The sequence below is a fragment of the Charadrius vociferus genome, unplaced genomic scaffold (assembly GCF_000708025.1).
Source record: "Charadrius vociferus isolate BGI_N301 unplaced genomic scaffold, ASM70802v2 scaffold806, whole genome shotgun sequence".
Taxonomy (NCBI): Eukaryota; Metazoa; Chordata; class Aves; order Charadriiformes; family Charadriidae; genus Charadrius; species Charadrius vociferus.
This window is the reverse complement of record NW_009649038.1, coordinates 679,537-693,765: the sequence shown is the minus strand read 5'-3', so window position 1 is coordinate 693,765 and position 14,229 is coordinate 679,537. Positions and strand designations below refer to the sequence as shown.

At 42.4% G+C, this 14,229-nt stretch overlaps 2 protein-coding genes across 2 annotated transcripts; one reads left to right on the top strand and one right to left on the bottom strand.

Annotated features, from left to right (window-relative positions):
* The first annotated feature begins 76 nt into the window (after positions 1-76).
* On the top strand, positions 77-5,557 carry EXOSC9 (exosome component 9). Its single transcript, XM_009887873.1, has 11 exons — positions 77-168; positions 946-1,065; positions 1,187-1,289; positions 1,719-1,856; positions 2,332-2,414; positions 2,735-2,867; positions 3,322-3,410; positions 3,610-3,756; positions 4,128-4,318; positions 4,679-4,757; positions 5,299-5,557. The coding sequence occupies exons 2-11, from the start codon at positions 1,037-1,039 to the stop codon at positions 5,378-5,380; spliced, it is 1,074 nt and encodes a 357-aa protein (XP_009886175.1). The 5' UTR covers positions 77-168; positions 946-1,036; the 3' UTR covers positions 5,381-5,557.
* Positions 5,558-8,576: 3,019 nt separating this feature from the next.
* CCNA2 (cyclin A2) lies at positions 8,577-13,010 on the bottom strand. The gene is made up of 6 exons (XM_009887897.1): positions 12,873-13,010; positions 12,290-12,513; positions 11,512-11,716; positions 10,538-10,651; positions 9,561-9,694; positions 8,577-9,109 (listed from the first exon to the last, which is right to left on the bottom strand). The coding sequence occupies exons 1-6, from the start codon at positions 13,008-13,010 to the stop codon at positions 9,058-9,060; spliced, it is 867 nt and encodes a 288-aa protein (XP_009886199.1). The 3' UTR covers positions 8,577-9,057.
* Between the last annotated feature and the right edge of the window lie 1,219 nt (positions 13,011-14,229).

Genomic DNA, 14,229 nt, shown 5'->3' with positions numbered 1-14,229 from the left:
TAGGCCGGAGCCGCTCGCCGCCCCCGGCCGGGAATGGCGCATTAACCCGGTGTGTTTGTCTCTGGGTCCGCAGCGCCTGGACGGGCGGCAGTGCTATGACTACCGGGACGTGCGCGTCTCCTTCGGCGCCGACTACTGCTGCTGCATCGTGGAGCTGGGGAAGACCAGGTGGGAGCGGGGGCGCGGCCCGGGGAAAGCCTGTCAGGCGCCGCTCTGGCTGTCACATCAGAACGTTGCGTTTCCAAACCCGCGGAAGCGAAGGGAGTGCGTATCGTTCAGTGTTAGGCGTCTGAACGCCCGCTGAGACCGCATAAAACAGATTTTAAGGACCGAAGCTTAAAAGTCGTAGTGATTCAAGGATAGGACCATAGAGGAGAAGTGGGAAGGGATGGGGTTTCCGTCTTGGTTGTGGATAACAAATAACTTATAAAATACTACTTTTCATCCCGGTATTCGCTGAGCTCACATTACATTTTGCGTTCTTTCACAAACCAAACGGACCAGATGTGGAAAAATGGAATATATGCACTTACATAACCACATAGTTATAGATTCTCATGTATTCGGGTCTATTTTTAATCCTAAAAGATAGGAGAATATTCCAATTTCTACATTTGGTTCTCTCAATTGTTAACCAGAGTTTACATATGAATTGCCCAGAGAGGCTGTTGAGGCCCCATCCCTGGAGGTGTTCAAGGCCAGGCTGGACGTGGCCTTGGGCAACCTGGTCTAGTGGGAGGTGTCCCTGCCTGTGGCAGGGGGTTGAAACTCGATGATCTTTAAGGTCCTTTCCAACCTAAACCATTCTATGACAGACAGTGAATGAGAAACTGTCAGGAGTGAAAAATACAAACCCTAAACGCATGACTTTTGTATTTTGTTTTTAGTGGTAGGAGTATTTTCCTTCCTAAATTCTATGACTTAGGGGTTTATTTACATTTGCAGGGTTCTTGCACAAGTCTCTTGTGAACTTGTTCCCCCCAAACCCAATCGGCCTACAGAAGGTATACTTTTCTTTAATCTTGAGCTCTCACCGATGGCTGCACCTGGTTTTGAGCCTGGCAGGTATGTAGCTTTCTTAAAAAGACTAAGCAAGAATGATGTAAGAGCCACTCTTTTGATACGGGTAAATATATAGGCGTATAGTGTGAATCATACTCAGTGGGGGTTAATTTTGTTTTAACAGGCAATCAGATTTACTGGTGAAACTGAACAGACTAATAGAACGATGCCTGAGAAATTCCAAGTGTATAGATACTGAGTCTCTCTGCGTTGTTGCTGGTGAAAAGGTACGAAAACCTACTGAATTCAAGTGGTTTTAAACTAAAAGATGTAGGTAGTGTGTTTTTAGGTGGTCTCTGTGTTGTTTTGGAAACTAGAAATTCTGATTTTAGGTTAATGTAAAGATCCACACATCTGACTCTACAGGTATTTTTAACTTGCATATCTACATAGGCTTTCTGAAGTAGTTGGGAGCCCTCACAATCAAATATTCCTTTGCAGAATAAAGTTCAAATTGTACTAAAGTGTTATGTATTTTGTCATAATTAAATCTAGCACACTGGGTGTCTTGGAATCTTTTCGTCTTCCTAAGCAAAGACCTTAAGAATATATGCTGGTTCTTTTTATGATTCAAAGTATAAAGTTGTTTTGAAAAACAATAACTTCTGTAGAATCACGTCACAAATTACCAAGCAGTTTTGTATGCTTTTTCTCAGGTTTGGCAAATTCGTCTGGACCTGCACCTATTAAATCATGATGGTAACATTATTGATGCTGCCAGCATAGCAGGAATTGTAGCTCTGTGTCATTTTCGCAGACCAGATGTGTCTGTGCAAGGGGAGGAGGTAACTGTGGTAAGTTGTACCAGATAAACGTTGTGGCATCGCAGGTAGCTGTTTCTTTCTGTCTAAAAGGGAGAATTAAGTGTTTGTGTAAGCAGATAAACTCCAAGATACTTAAGTTTTAAGATAGATGTGTTGCTATTCAAATTGTGAAAAGATAGTAAGGAAGCCTGCTGAATACAGAATTTTATCCACCTCAGTTTATGGGAATACTAATTGTAAAAGATAAGTATTTTACAATATTTTGACCAAATCAAGCATAAGGCTGATGAATGTGCTCTATTTACCTATGTAGTAAACAGTAATAGTAAACAGTAAGAACTGCAGAAGAAGAGTAAAAAGAATTTTTTAATACTTAGATGACTAAGCATTTGTTAGCCTTTTTTTGCTTTGTTTTTTATTTCTTTAAATATCTTGGTACAGTACGTAACTTTAAAATTATATGTGTTTTGTAAATAATTGTTTTCTGGGGCAATTATTTTCACAGTACACTCCTGAGGAACGTGATCCTGTCCCCTTGAGTATCCACCACATGCCTATTTGTGTCAGTTTTGCCTTCTTCCAGCAAGGGTAAGATTTTTGTCTTTTGACAGAAACGGCTTATTGTCGATTCTGCAGAATTGATTTTAAACCTAGAAGAGTCCTAAAAATGTTTATAGTGAGAAGCCGATTTCTTAAAACATTTTATCTGAAGTGAGATGCCATGGGGGAGATACTTGCGTGTTCTGCACAGTGTAACTAACCAGCAGCTTTCCACAGATGGTGTAGAAAACTTTTGGGAGGAGAGTGTACTTATAATTATTAATACATAAACCAATTCCTTTGTTTAGTTATTTTAAGGGTAGTAACTCACCTCAGATTTTTACTGTTGCCTTTAAACTTGGTTGTAGGACCTATTTACTGGTGGATCCAACTGAACGCGAGGAACGTGTAATGGACGGTGTCCTTGTAATAGCCATGAATAAACATCGTGAAATTTGTACCATGCAGTCCAGTGGAGGGATTATGTTGATAAAGGATCAGGTAAATCTTTGCCTTGACCAGTCTTTCTCTTGTATATAAACAAGTTCCTGTGCTGTAATCTTGATAATGAAATATCCTTGACATTTGGAAGCTAAGAAATCAACGAACCTGTCTGATAAAATTGGAAAAGCTGATGTATTTTTAGTCCTAGTGGAAGAGCATAGTACTCTGCATCATGCTGAAGAAGAGACATAGAAAAGGAACATTGTTTGGTCAGATACACATCTTTTTTTTTTTTCCTCCATGTGATTTGGCTGAGGGACTCTGTAAAGTAATTCAGACAGCACTCATGAATAGCTGGAGGCTGTTGTATGAACCTGTTGCATCAACTTGTAGTGTGTTCAGTCCCTAATACTAAGATGCCATATTTTTAGTGTTTGTGACTCTTGTGGCGTTTTACAATTAAAAGCATCTTGCTTTCATGATTGTAAACTGTTGTATGTTTAACGAACAGGTTCTGAGATGCAGTAAAATAACAGCTGTTAAGGTTGCAGAAATAACAGAACTAATTCAAAAAGCCTTGGAGAACGACCAGAAAGTTAGGTGAGTGTTTTGGGGAAGAAGGGAAATGGGTATTCTTAAGAAACATACTAAAAAGTAATGTCAACCTGTGTTTTGAACAGCAAATTGTTTTCACTTGTATTTGTTTTAAATAGCAAGTATTTGTATATTTGAACTTGAAAAGCGAAAGTATTTCTAAGTGTGAAACATCCTGAAATAATGTCTGTCACGGAATGACTAGGAAAGAAGGTGGGAAGTTTGGCTTTGCAGAATCTATACCGAATCAAAAGATCACCGCCTTCAAAATGGAAAGCGCTGCTGTTGATACTAACAATGTGGAAGAACAAGCAGAAGAAATCATCACAAAGGCTGACCCTCCTTCAGAAGTGTATCTTTTCTGTTGTATGATTCAGGGGAAACCCAGGCTTCCCACCCCCTGCAATTAGCACTGCTAGAGGCTGAACACACATCCAAGGTTCCTCACAGCTTAGGCAGCCTTACGGCCTTCAGAGGAAACATCAATGTCATAGTGGTTTCAGTTCTAACAGCTTTTGGGTAACTTAATTCCTAGTATAAAGCGCCAAACGGAGGTCTGAAGTGACTGATTGTTACAGTAGCTGGAGAAGTAGTACTCTTGCATGTCTCCTTTCAGGAAGCGCTCCCCTGGGGAGAAAAGATACAGCTTAAAACCCAACTGGTTTGCTCTCAGAATACAAAGAGTTTACCAGCAAACACCAAGATTTTTCTTAACTACTTCAGTTTTGCCAAACCAATATTGCACACTCCTGGGACAGCCCAAATTGGGGAAGGAATAGAGAACTCCTGGGGAGAGCTTGAAGAATCTGACAGGGAAGAAGCAGCGGAAGAGGAAGGTGAAAGTGAAGCTGCTGCTTTTGAATGTCAGAAATTGGAAACTGAGGATACGAGTACAATGAGGGAAACTAAGAATGGTAAGTCTTTATCTTGAGATCAGAGGTGCTTATTACATCACATTATTAAGAGTCGAGAATTCAGATGTGAAAGCGGTCCTTAGCAAGAGAGGAGAAGCACCGTAGCTACTTTCCACTTGAGAGTTACACCCATTTGCTACTTTTGCTGTAGCTGGTCTCTTCTGTTTTCTTCAAAAGAAAACTCGATTTCTGTAGTGTGTGGAGGGCTCCAAGTTAAACACTAACTGCTCTGAATGTTTCTTTGAAAATGCTGTGGTTATTAGTGGCAGAAGTTGTTAGTACAAAACTGATCGCCAGTTTGTGGTTTGGGTTTTTTGGTTTTGGGTTTTTTGTTGTTTTTTTTCTTTTTTTTTTTTCCAGATGAACCTATTGTACTCTCCGACAGCGAAGAGGAAGAAGTGGTCATTCTGGAACCACAGGAACCACCAAAGAAAACAAGGTAACCATCATGTGAAATTAGGAGGGGAAAAGAGTTTGTAAGGAGTTTTTTTAGGAAGCGCAGGATTTTAGTAAGGTCAAGAAAGGTCTTGGTTGATCAAGGGGACTACACAGATGGCTGAGAGTGAGGAAGTCTAAATCTAGGCCAGTCTGCTCCTGTCCTAGAATGCCGGTCCTCCTGGCTGACCTGCAGCTGTCATAAATGGGTGTAGATACTTGATTAATCTTAATTGCTCCAAAGGGAGGGAGAGCATAGAAGTGTATTCTAATCAGCTGCTCCTTAGAGATGCTGCAGCTATTCTACACGCTCCCCCACAACTAATCTAATGTTTTATCTCCAAGAAGTGCTATTTATTGCTGTACCCCTGCACTAGCCGTGGAAAACATCTTTGTTGTGCGGAGTGTGCTTTCTAGAAACCAAGTTTGAACTTTGCACTGAGCGTGGTGGTGGATGGTTGCCCTGTTACAGATGATCAGCCTGCGTTCTTCTGAAATAAAACAATTCGGTACATTTCTTTGATACACATGTTGTTTGCTCACAGAACGCAGACCAACTCGAACCAAGAAAATACAAGTAAGAAAGCATTTAACAAAAGGAGAAAAAAGAAGAGAGCTGCTCATTAAAGCCATCATCCCTCCTTTGGAAAGGCTGTATAATACATAATTTGGTCTATCATCACTGAACTTATTTTTGTAGATAATTTTATTTCCTCCCACCCCATATCTGGTCCTGCTTTTCTGTATATTTTATAGAACTATTGTACACAGCTTTAAATAAAAAAATTTTGCATGTAAGTGAAATTCCATGGTAAGCGTCCAGCTGCAACAGAAACCTCACTAGTTCAACTTCAACCGACGCAAGTTCTACAACTTAAATCGCAGTGGTAAGATGCAGTTTTCTTAACAAAACAGCCTCTGCTGTTATTAAAGTGAGCTGTGTATAGTCAGATTTCAGGTGGGAAAAGGAATTATGGCTCAAGCTTAATGCCAGGAAAAGCTGCTTCTGTTTAAGGTAGCTATTGCCACACCTTGGAAGGGTTCATGCCTCGGTATGTTCTTCACAGGGGCAAATGGTGTGCTGCGACTCGAAACCTTGCCCGCCTTACTCCGCGTCTTACCTTTCACTGAAACCACTTGGTATAAAAATCAACAGAAATGCATGTACTTAACAAAATAGAACTTCTGCAAAACTTTCATAGAGAAGCCACTCATACTTCAGCAATGGAGTTTTGTAAAAAGTTTAATTAAATATTACATGCAACAGACAGGAATGCTGCTTGAACTATATTCAAAGAACTGGTGCTGTAGATTTAGAATCCGGCAAAGCAAAGAGACAAGGAGGTTTCCAAAACATCTGACCTAGCTGCTTTGTTTGAAAACCAAGTCAAATTGGAAACATGCACATATTTACAACAGCAAAGTAGGACTATTTTACATATGACCTTAGTATTTAATGAAATATGAACACGGGAGAAGTTACTGTGCAGATACTACATTCCCCAAATCAGGTTTAGAATTTAATGTAAAAAAAAAAAAACCCATAGTAAATTGCCCAGCCAAACAAAGCTTTAATGAAGTTGTGCTCTTTCAGAAAGGGACAGACACGAAGCCCCATTCCTCCAGGAGCTAAACCAGTGCATTTTCTTAGCGTCAGTTCTTCTGGCCCAAAGTCACTGTCAGGATTATGAGAATGGGTGAAGATTCGGGTTTCTTCTTACTTCTGCAGCACCACAAGACCTTAAACTTCTTCAGGAAAAAGAAGGGTATTCTTTGCACCACTGTTTCTCTCTTCACACATGCTATCTTGTACCCTACGTTCCTTAGAGGCTTTATTTTGAAAGGGCTAGAAGTTAGACTGCATAGACAAAATAGTATTACAGTACAAACTGGGATATTTTGTTCAAAGCTTAGTAGCAAGAGCTGGAATTGTCCCATGTTAACTTGGGAAAGTGAGGAGATGAAAGAACATGGTACTTCCTGTAGCAGCAAGAGCTGTCGTTGAGGAAGGCAGAACATCGTCATACTGGGCAGAGCTGCCAGCCCGTGACGGAAGCATTTTTTTAGGCTGTAGAGGAAGTCTTATCGGTACGTTGAAAGTAAAGCTCAGGGAGCAAGGGAGAGTTCTTTTATGTGCTATGGGAACAGTAACAACTTCAGCTGAAAACAGAGCAAGGAGCCATTTCATTAAGCAGCAATTTAATACTACAAACCACTGCAATACTTTCACTTGAATACTGTTACTTGTTGGTTTCCGGGCAAAGTAATTCATAAGCTTCCTTTAAGTTACTCCTCTTCCAACGTTCATATTTCTCAGTGGTCTTGGATATTTTCCAGCATACACCACAAAAAAAAAAAAAAAAGAAGGGGAAGGCAGAACCCAGTTTCTCAGGAAGAGCACTGTGCTCTACTGTCTTCAAAGAATAATTGCCAGCCAGCACTCTGAGATGCCCTTCCAAGGTCACAAACTGATGTCGCAACTGTAGCAAACATGTCCCTGTATTATACACAAACTCCCTCTCCTGCAAGGTTAGAGCAGTCCCAATACTATGCACCAAACATGATACACCACACTTTTTTTTTCCCCCAACTAGTTTCAGCTTTTCAGTGGCAACCTACTGAAATTAAGCTAAACAAAGGCTATTGGAGAACATGGTAGACCAATGAAATACGGTTCTTCATTAAACATTAGAACACGTATAAAAGTCAAAGTGCATCCTAAAAAGCTCAGATTGGCCCAAAAAGGCAGCCTCTGCTGCATACTTTAGCCTCGACTTGAGGGGTTTTGTAACCGAGTTGGTTCACGGAAGGCTCAGACTGCAGAGCAGGGGCAGAACAGCAAATTTTTAGTTGATCAGTCGAGGTGTGAGTTGTCTCGCTATAATGCGTGCTTGTCAGCTTGACAGAGGGCTGCTAATTTTTTTGAAGTTTATTTTAAATAGCCCACACCGTAACATCCGTGAAAAATTTTTACTGCTACCTGCTGGCTGTCCAGATAACCAGTTGGACAGTGTTGCATCAGCTTCAAGTTGAGGTGGCGCAGGTTTCGCGGCCAAAAAAGCTGTAGAACTGAATGCCAGCTGGAGAGGGTAGTACTACCCCTCAGTGGTTTTAAGGTATTGGCAAGACCACCAACATCAGATGTAAAAATGGTTTATTAGCCAACCTGGAAATGGCTTAATTAAACCCACTTCCATGCACTCACTGCTTTACATGCAAAGAACAGCAGGTACAGGGCAACATCACTCCGTTTACACAGGTTGAAAGTAGTTGGCATTAGATCAAGTGGATGGTTACGTGCTAGTTTGCTCGTGTAACAGTTCTAGAACTACGGAAAAATAAGACCAGTTGGTCTACATTTTTGCTGCATGCCGCAGAGGAACCCTTTGCAAGCAAGAGGGACGCACAGAATTCTGCACATTGCCCATCCACGCCAGAAGACGCTCCCTCCTCTTGAGGGCACAGAGTGGTAGTTCACCCTCCTGCAGTTTAGTCACTCCACCGCCCCTAAAGAAGTTCTAGGTGAGCAGACTGACTATAATTTTTTTTAGTAGATATTGGCAAGCTTTTGGGACAGCTGACACATCAGTGGGAACTCCACGGGTTTGAATTATTATCAGTTTTACACTTGGACTAAAAAATACCTATCGCGAGACCATTTTCTATGTACTGGAAGAGAGAAGTATGAGCTGGTATACTGGTTTCTGCCGTGCAGTCCCTGCAGCAGAGCATTCAGCCTTTAACCTGATGGAGATCTGGCAGTACGTTAGGTAGCAATCAAGGCTTCCAGTAACTGGCACATCCTAAAAAGCTTCACAAGATCCAATTCCAGCACAGCATTTTCCTCGTAGCTATACAGTTTCTTCCAGTACTAAAGCCGTTAAGCCTCATTTCGGCTCTATACTAAACCTCCGTTTAAACTAGACAGTATAAAAATGCTACAAATACTGCTGTGGAGTCCAAGTCACTCTTACTTGGAAGGAGAAAAAGCCCTACTGTAATAATGCACTGCTAATATTAAGGTTTAGTCTATAATTAGATAAGCAGTCTCAGACTTCACTTGGTCTGCATGGTTAATTCCGTGCTTGAAGAGAACATTTTTATAAAACCCAGCTAAATATTTGAACAAGATTGCATGTACAAAAGATTTACAGTAAAACCATGTAAAACTAACTTCATAATTAAGCTCCTCAAAACCTGTATTAATATTCTGAGTGATCACATCTAGAGTTTTGAAACATGTTTAAAACTGTACATCATTTTCCTGTAATATACATCTTTTTAAAAGATCAGTCTCTTGATTATTACAATAAGTTTAGTGTCTCTGGTGGGTCAATAAGCGATACTCCATGGTACCTAGAGAGGGGGGAAGAAAAGACGCAGGATGTCATCTTGCTCACATGTTTTCTGCCGTAAAGAACGGCATATAAAATGCAGCAAAGCACAGTTCTCACAAGGCAGGAAACATTTTGGGGCTTGTCAGCTGCCACGCCGACACAGCTTTTTAGAAGCATTAGGTACCATCTCCTGCCTACCAACTGTAGGAACATCAAGAAAATTCCTCCAGTTTCTACCTGACAGCGCAGGCAGTGAGAGCAGGCCTGGTGGTGGACGCAAAGTATTGCTCAACAAAACATTGTGCAAAAACCTGGGGAGTCTTGTCACCATTTCGCTTAAGTGGTAGATTTGGCGAGTTGAGTCTGACTGAAGACTCAAGATGCCCCCGCCCCCCCCCGTTAAGCAGTTACGTGCCGGGGCCACTCGGGCGTAACACACCACCTTATCGCACATCTCTGCAGATACTCACTTGGTACTCTTGTACTTTTCCCTTATGGACTGTTGCGTGTGCTGTGCTGCTTTGAGGTAGGTCTTGTGTAGGTCCACGAGGCAAGGCTTGATGTCTTCAAGGGTGTAGCCTGTTACTTTGCACAGGGATTCCGGCTGAGGGGAAAAAAGGAAAGGAAAAGGGACATTTGAACATTTCGGTTCACTTATGCCGACGACCGCTGGTGGAGTTTTTAGCTTCCTGTTGAAACTCCGCTCTTCAAGTAGGTTAGAAGAGTGGTGGTTTCTCAAGCACAAAGTAGTTTAACATTCAGTGCTCAGATTTTAGCAGTTTGTGTAGCTTTACAATAATCCTGATAACAATCATATTCTAAGCAAATATTCCTTGCCTCCAGTGCTTTGGCTTTCTTACCACCCACTTCCTCATCACAAGTGTCCTGGTTTAAGCCACACGGGACTAATTATTCTTATAATGCTTGGGAAAACTGCACATTTGCTGTCCACTGCTAGGAGTGCACAGCTTTTACTGATAGAATGGGCTGAGTATAATCCTCGTATATTTTATATTCGTATTGGGATCAATACTGGTTCTTCAGTGTTATTAATGTTAATTATCTAGTCTTATTCTGTTAAATCTGTTTATAGTTCAACCCCGTGTTTTCTTGTTTTTCCCCTGATTCTCCTTCCTGGGTGGGGAGGGGTCATTGGGTGAGAACATAATTGTTCAAAAGACAACAAATTGTTGTGAATTTCTCAAACAGTAACAACACGGAAGCTGCTTACAGCTTTGAGGAGGATCACCAGAACGGAGTGCATCAGTACATGCCTCTTCCTTCCAAGAAAAGGTGTGTTGCCCCACCATTTTGCAGGTACCACAGGGAACAATCCCTAATTAACAGCCTGGGGGTGCACAGCCCCGGCCCCAGCTTTCAGAACTGCATACGAATACGCTAAAGATGCATGAATGTGAGCAAAGGCTCCAGTTTTAGTGTTACATACCCAAGTTTGTCCAGTGATCGTATAGCCTGCTAGATGAAACGCTGCAGCAGCAATAACTGATGGCAAGTATTTCAGGTAAGGATCGGCATCAATTAGACTCAGCTCCCCGAGGTACTGCAAGGGAAACGAGAGAAAGGGAATCATCTCCTTCCAAAAGGAAGTAGAAGAGCATTTAACAGTTGCACTACAACCCTAATTTAAGCTTCTAAACCTGCCATCAGTTGGAGGAACAGCTTTTAGTCGTTTCCACTTACTTTCTCTTTTAGCATCTACTGTTAGCTACTATCAAACAGTGTTCCCAGTGGCTTTTTCAACACCGCATTTTGTATTTAAAGGTATATAAGACCTAGAGGGAAGAGAGTAGTTGGGTCTGGCCTTTATGCAATGAGACAAAGGCTTCCATGTAGGAGCTCTGGTACGTACCATACAGTTAGGATTTAATATCATTTTAGCTGAAACCTTATCTGTGCTCTGCTTTAGAAATCAGCCTCTGGATTTAGAGCTCACTGCTTGTTGAGGCGAAAACCAACACACAACTCCTTTTTAGCCAGAATGGGTGGGTAGGCATGGCAATTTTAGATAAGAAAGAGGGAAACATCTAGCAGTGAAACAAACCCCAAATTCAAGTTCATCAATCTCTGCCCACTCCGAGTAGGTATGCACGCTTGAGCCAGGCCAACTGCCAGCCTGCCACAGGGACGCAGTATCTCACACAGCAAGTGGCAACAGGAGCGTTAGTTCCCAATAGTGTGGCACCACTTCTGGAGGAGCACACGGCATAACGCATACATTCTCCAGAACTCTCCCAGAGAAACTATGCATTTAAAAACAGGAGGAGGCAGGGAAGCCTGGACGGAAGAATCCTTTAGTATTTCTTTTCTTTCCTACTGGGACTTGGAAACGGAGCTTGTTAAGTGCATTAACAGTAACAGAACTCTCTAGTTACACAGGCCAAACTAGTAATTCTTACTTACCATCGATAGGCTCTCCACTTTAGCGTTTGTTTGCTGATGTAGGAAATACTGAGTGAGGAACTGGTTGATTGTTGGAGCTGCTAAGTCAAACGACAAAACCTTCAAAATTAAGTGCTCCATCCTCAGAACCTGCTTCTTGGTATAAGTGTCATCTGTGATGTAGACAAACTCTGCGACTTCAGGAGGGTAGATTTCTTCAAACTTTCTGCCAGGAGAAATAGATATGAGCAAATAACTGAGTGCTAGAAAACCAAATAACCAGCAATATTTAAAGAAAGCCAGCACGCTAATTTAAATTCTGACCTGTGAAGTAGCTGGGCACTGTTACCGAACAAGTGTGCTGCACTTGGTTCAGTAGCTCTTGAATCAGCAGAATTTGAAATCACAGAGCTACCATAGCTTGATATTTTAGCACTGAACAATTTGGGACTCAGAATTACGAAATTCCAGAAGAATTCCCTAAACTAATAATTGGCGCAAGACAGTTTCTTTTCACATGCCTTGTGCATATTCCCTCAAACACTGTTTAGAAGCCTTCTACCGCTGCAGCTAGAAATAATTAATCCTCACATTAGGGCAATCTACAGAGATAGCCTAGAACCTTGCTTGCAGTTTCATACAAGCTGCCAAGCTTTTAGGTGGATAACTCCCGATTTCCCTTCTAGCGTGAAGCCCTCCCGAGTCAGCCTGGCTATAGGTAACAGAGATGCGATAGCCACAAGATTTCCATCTGTTTAAGACCAGCAGGTGGAATTTTAAATTAAGCAATTTCACTTACGATGCAAGCAGCATAGCTGCAGTACCCACAAGCTGCAGTTTTCCTCTCAAAACAGACATTGAAGAAAGAAACCTATCAATGTAATTCACAGCTAAGTGCAGGGTTTCATTCTGTAATTTGTATTCTTCTCCAACTTCCACCAGCCAGTCCACAAGAATAGCCCGCATGTTGTTTGTGATATCAGGCTGCTTCTTCATGTAACCCATTTTAGGCTTGCATTTCACCTGTAGGTTTAGATGACAGAGAAGATTGAGTTTGGACTAAGTGCTGGCAGGGAAGCAACTGTTTAAGCTCCATTTACCACAGTTCAAACAGATTGGAAGTAGACAACTGTAAGTCTAGGATCAGTAAGTCGTATTTCCATAATCTTGCTTTCCAATGTCTGTTCCGTGCATGGCACAATCAACTTTATCACAAGAAACCAGTCTTGTGTTCACAACAGTGGACACAGCATCGTATTTCTCTATTTCTAGCAAGATTTAATTTAGTCACTGTAGTAGTAACTAATGTTTAGGTGCATTTCTTAACCCCAAGTTTCTCCCCCATAAGCTATATGCAAACAAGAAAAGAGACAGCAGCTCACCTCCATTTCCCTAAGGTACGTATGGATATCGCTGATGTAGTCTGGCACATTATTGACGTTTGGTTTTTTCTCTTCTGCTTCTGAGGTTATTGAAATATCCATAATACTTGGAGAATCTAAGCAGAAGATAATAACCATGTTAAAAGCAGCGCCATCAGAGCACTCCCCCACAGCACAGGGAACTACCCTAGTCTGTATTTGGTTGATGGCGGTTCCCCAGGGCTGCAGAGTCTCTTGCCTCCTGGGCAGGCAGACCATCACTCAGACTGGGAGCTGAGGAGACTCTTGGGAAGCCAAAACATTACTGCAACAGGGAAGCTCCCCATTCCCCATCCTCTTCTTCCCCCTAAGAATAAAGGGATGGAAAACTCTCTTGCAATTATGTAGTGCTCAGTGCATCCTGTGTTACCTTGTTACATAGATGTGACTCCTGCAAGCCTAGCTATTGCAGCTTAAAACAGGGCTGGAGTACCAGAGCTTTTTGTAGACTGCAGAAGTGGAACACGATGAAATCAGCCCTCAGACATTTATGCACATGTTACAGAAGATGGACCTGACAGCTCCTATTTCCTACGTACTGGGAAGAACTTAAAAACACTTGCACCAGTACAGGGTACTACCTGGGAGTAGTCCATTAAGTCTCAGGATCCCCCCGACTAAAGTCCCCTTCTAACTCTACGGCGGTGAGTTGGGTGAGGCTGTAAGGGCTGCTCTTCTTGCCTGTAATCTGGTTTCTCTCATGAGGTACCATCACAGAATAGTTCGGGTAGGAAAGGACCTTTAAAGGCCATCTACTCCAAGCCCCTGCCATGAGCAGGCACATCTTCAACTCTATCAGAGCCCAGTCCAACCAGACCTGGAACACTTCCAGGCATGGAACACCTACCACCTCTCCGGGCAACCTGTGCTGGTGTTTCACCACCTTCAGCGTAAAAAAATGTCTTCCTTATATCTAGTCTAAATCCACCCTCTTTTGCTTTAAAACCATTACCACTAGTCCTCGTTAAGGCTAAAAGCATAAAACTGCCTACAAAGGGCAGGGGGGTTAGAAGTGTAGACGCTCAAGTGAAAGTGATTGGTAGCTCAGCTGGATTGAAAAGCTGTAATGGCAGGCTCAAAGGAACAGAACCGGTTTCAGCAACTAAAAAGGTATCTTCGAGCCGAACCAGGCCACCCTATGCCCCAAACACCCTCAGGATCTCCAGTCCTCCTCCAATTTGCTCTGGAAGCCATTCCCCCGCTAACACCTCGGCACAACCCCGCTCCCCCCGCGCTTCCCGGGGGAAGGGCCCCGCGCAGAGGGAAGCGGGCGGGATGGGGCCCTCAGAGCGCGCCCGCGGCCCGGGGCAGCACCACC

Coding starts and splice junctions, on each gene's coding strand:
- CCNA2 (XM_009887897.1), bottom strand. CDS start 13,010: ATGGTTATTATCTTCTGCTTAGATTCTCCAAGTATTATGGATATTTCA. Junction 11,717..12,289: donor GCAGCTATGCTGCTTGCATC/GTAAGTGAAATT, acceptor TTCTCCTGGCAG/AAAGTTTGAAGAAATCTACC. Junction 9,695..10,537: donor CGATCACTGGACAAACTTGG/GTATGTAACACT, acceptor TTTTCCCCTCAG/CCGGAATCCCTGTGCAAAGT.
- EXOSC9 (XM_009887873.1), top strand. CDS start 1,037: ATGGCTGCACCTGGTTTTGAGCCTGGCAG. Junction 2,868..3,321: donor TTATGTTGATAAAGGATCAG/GTAAATCTTTGC, acceptor TTTAACGAACAG/GTTCTGAGATGCAGTAAAAT. Junction 3,757..4,127: donor GCTGACCCTCCTTCAGAAGT/GTATCTTTTCTG, acceptor TAACTACTTCAG/TTTTGCCAAACCAATATTGC.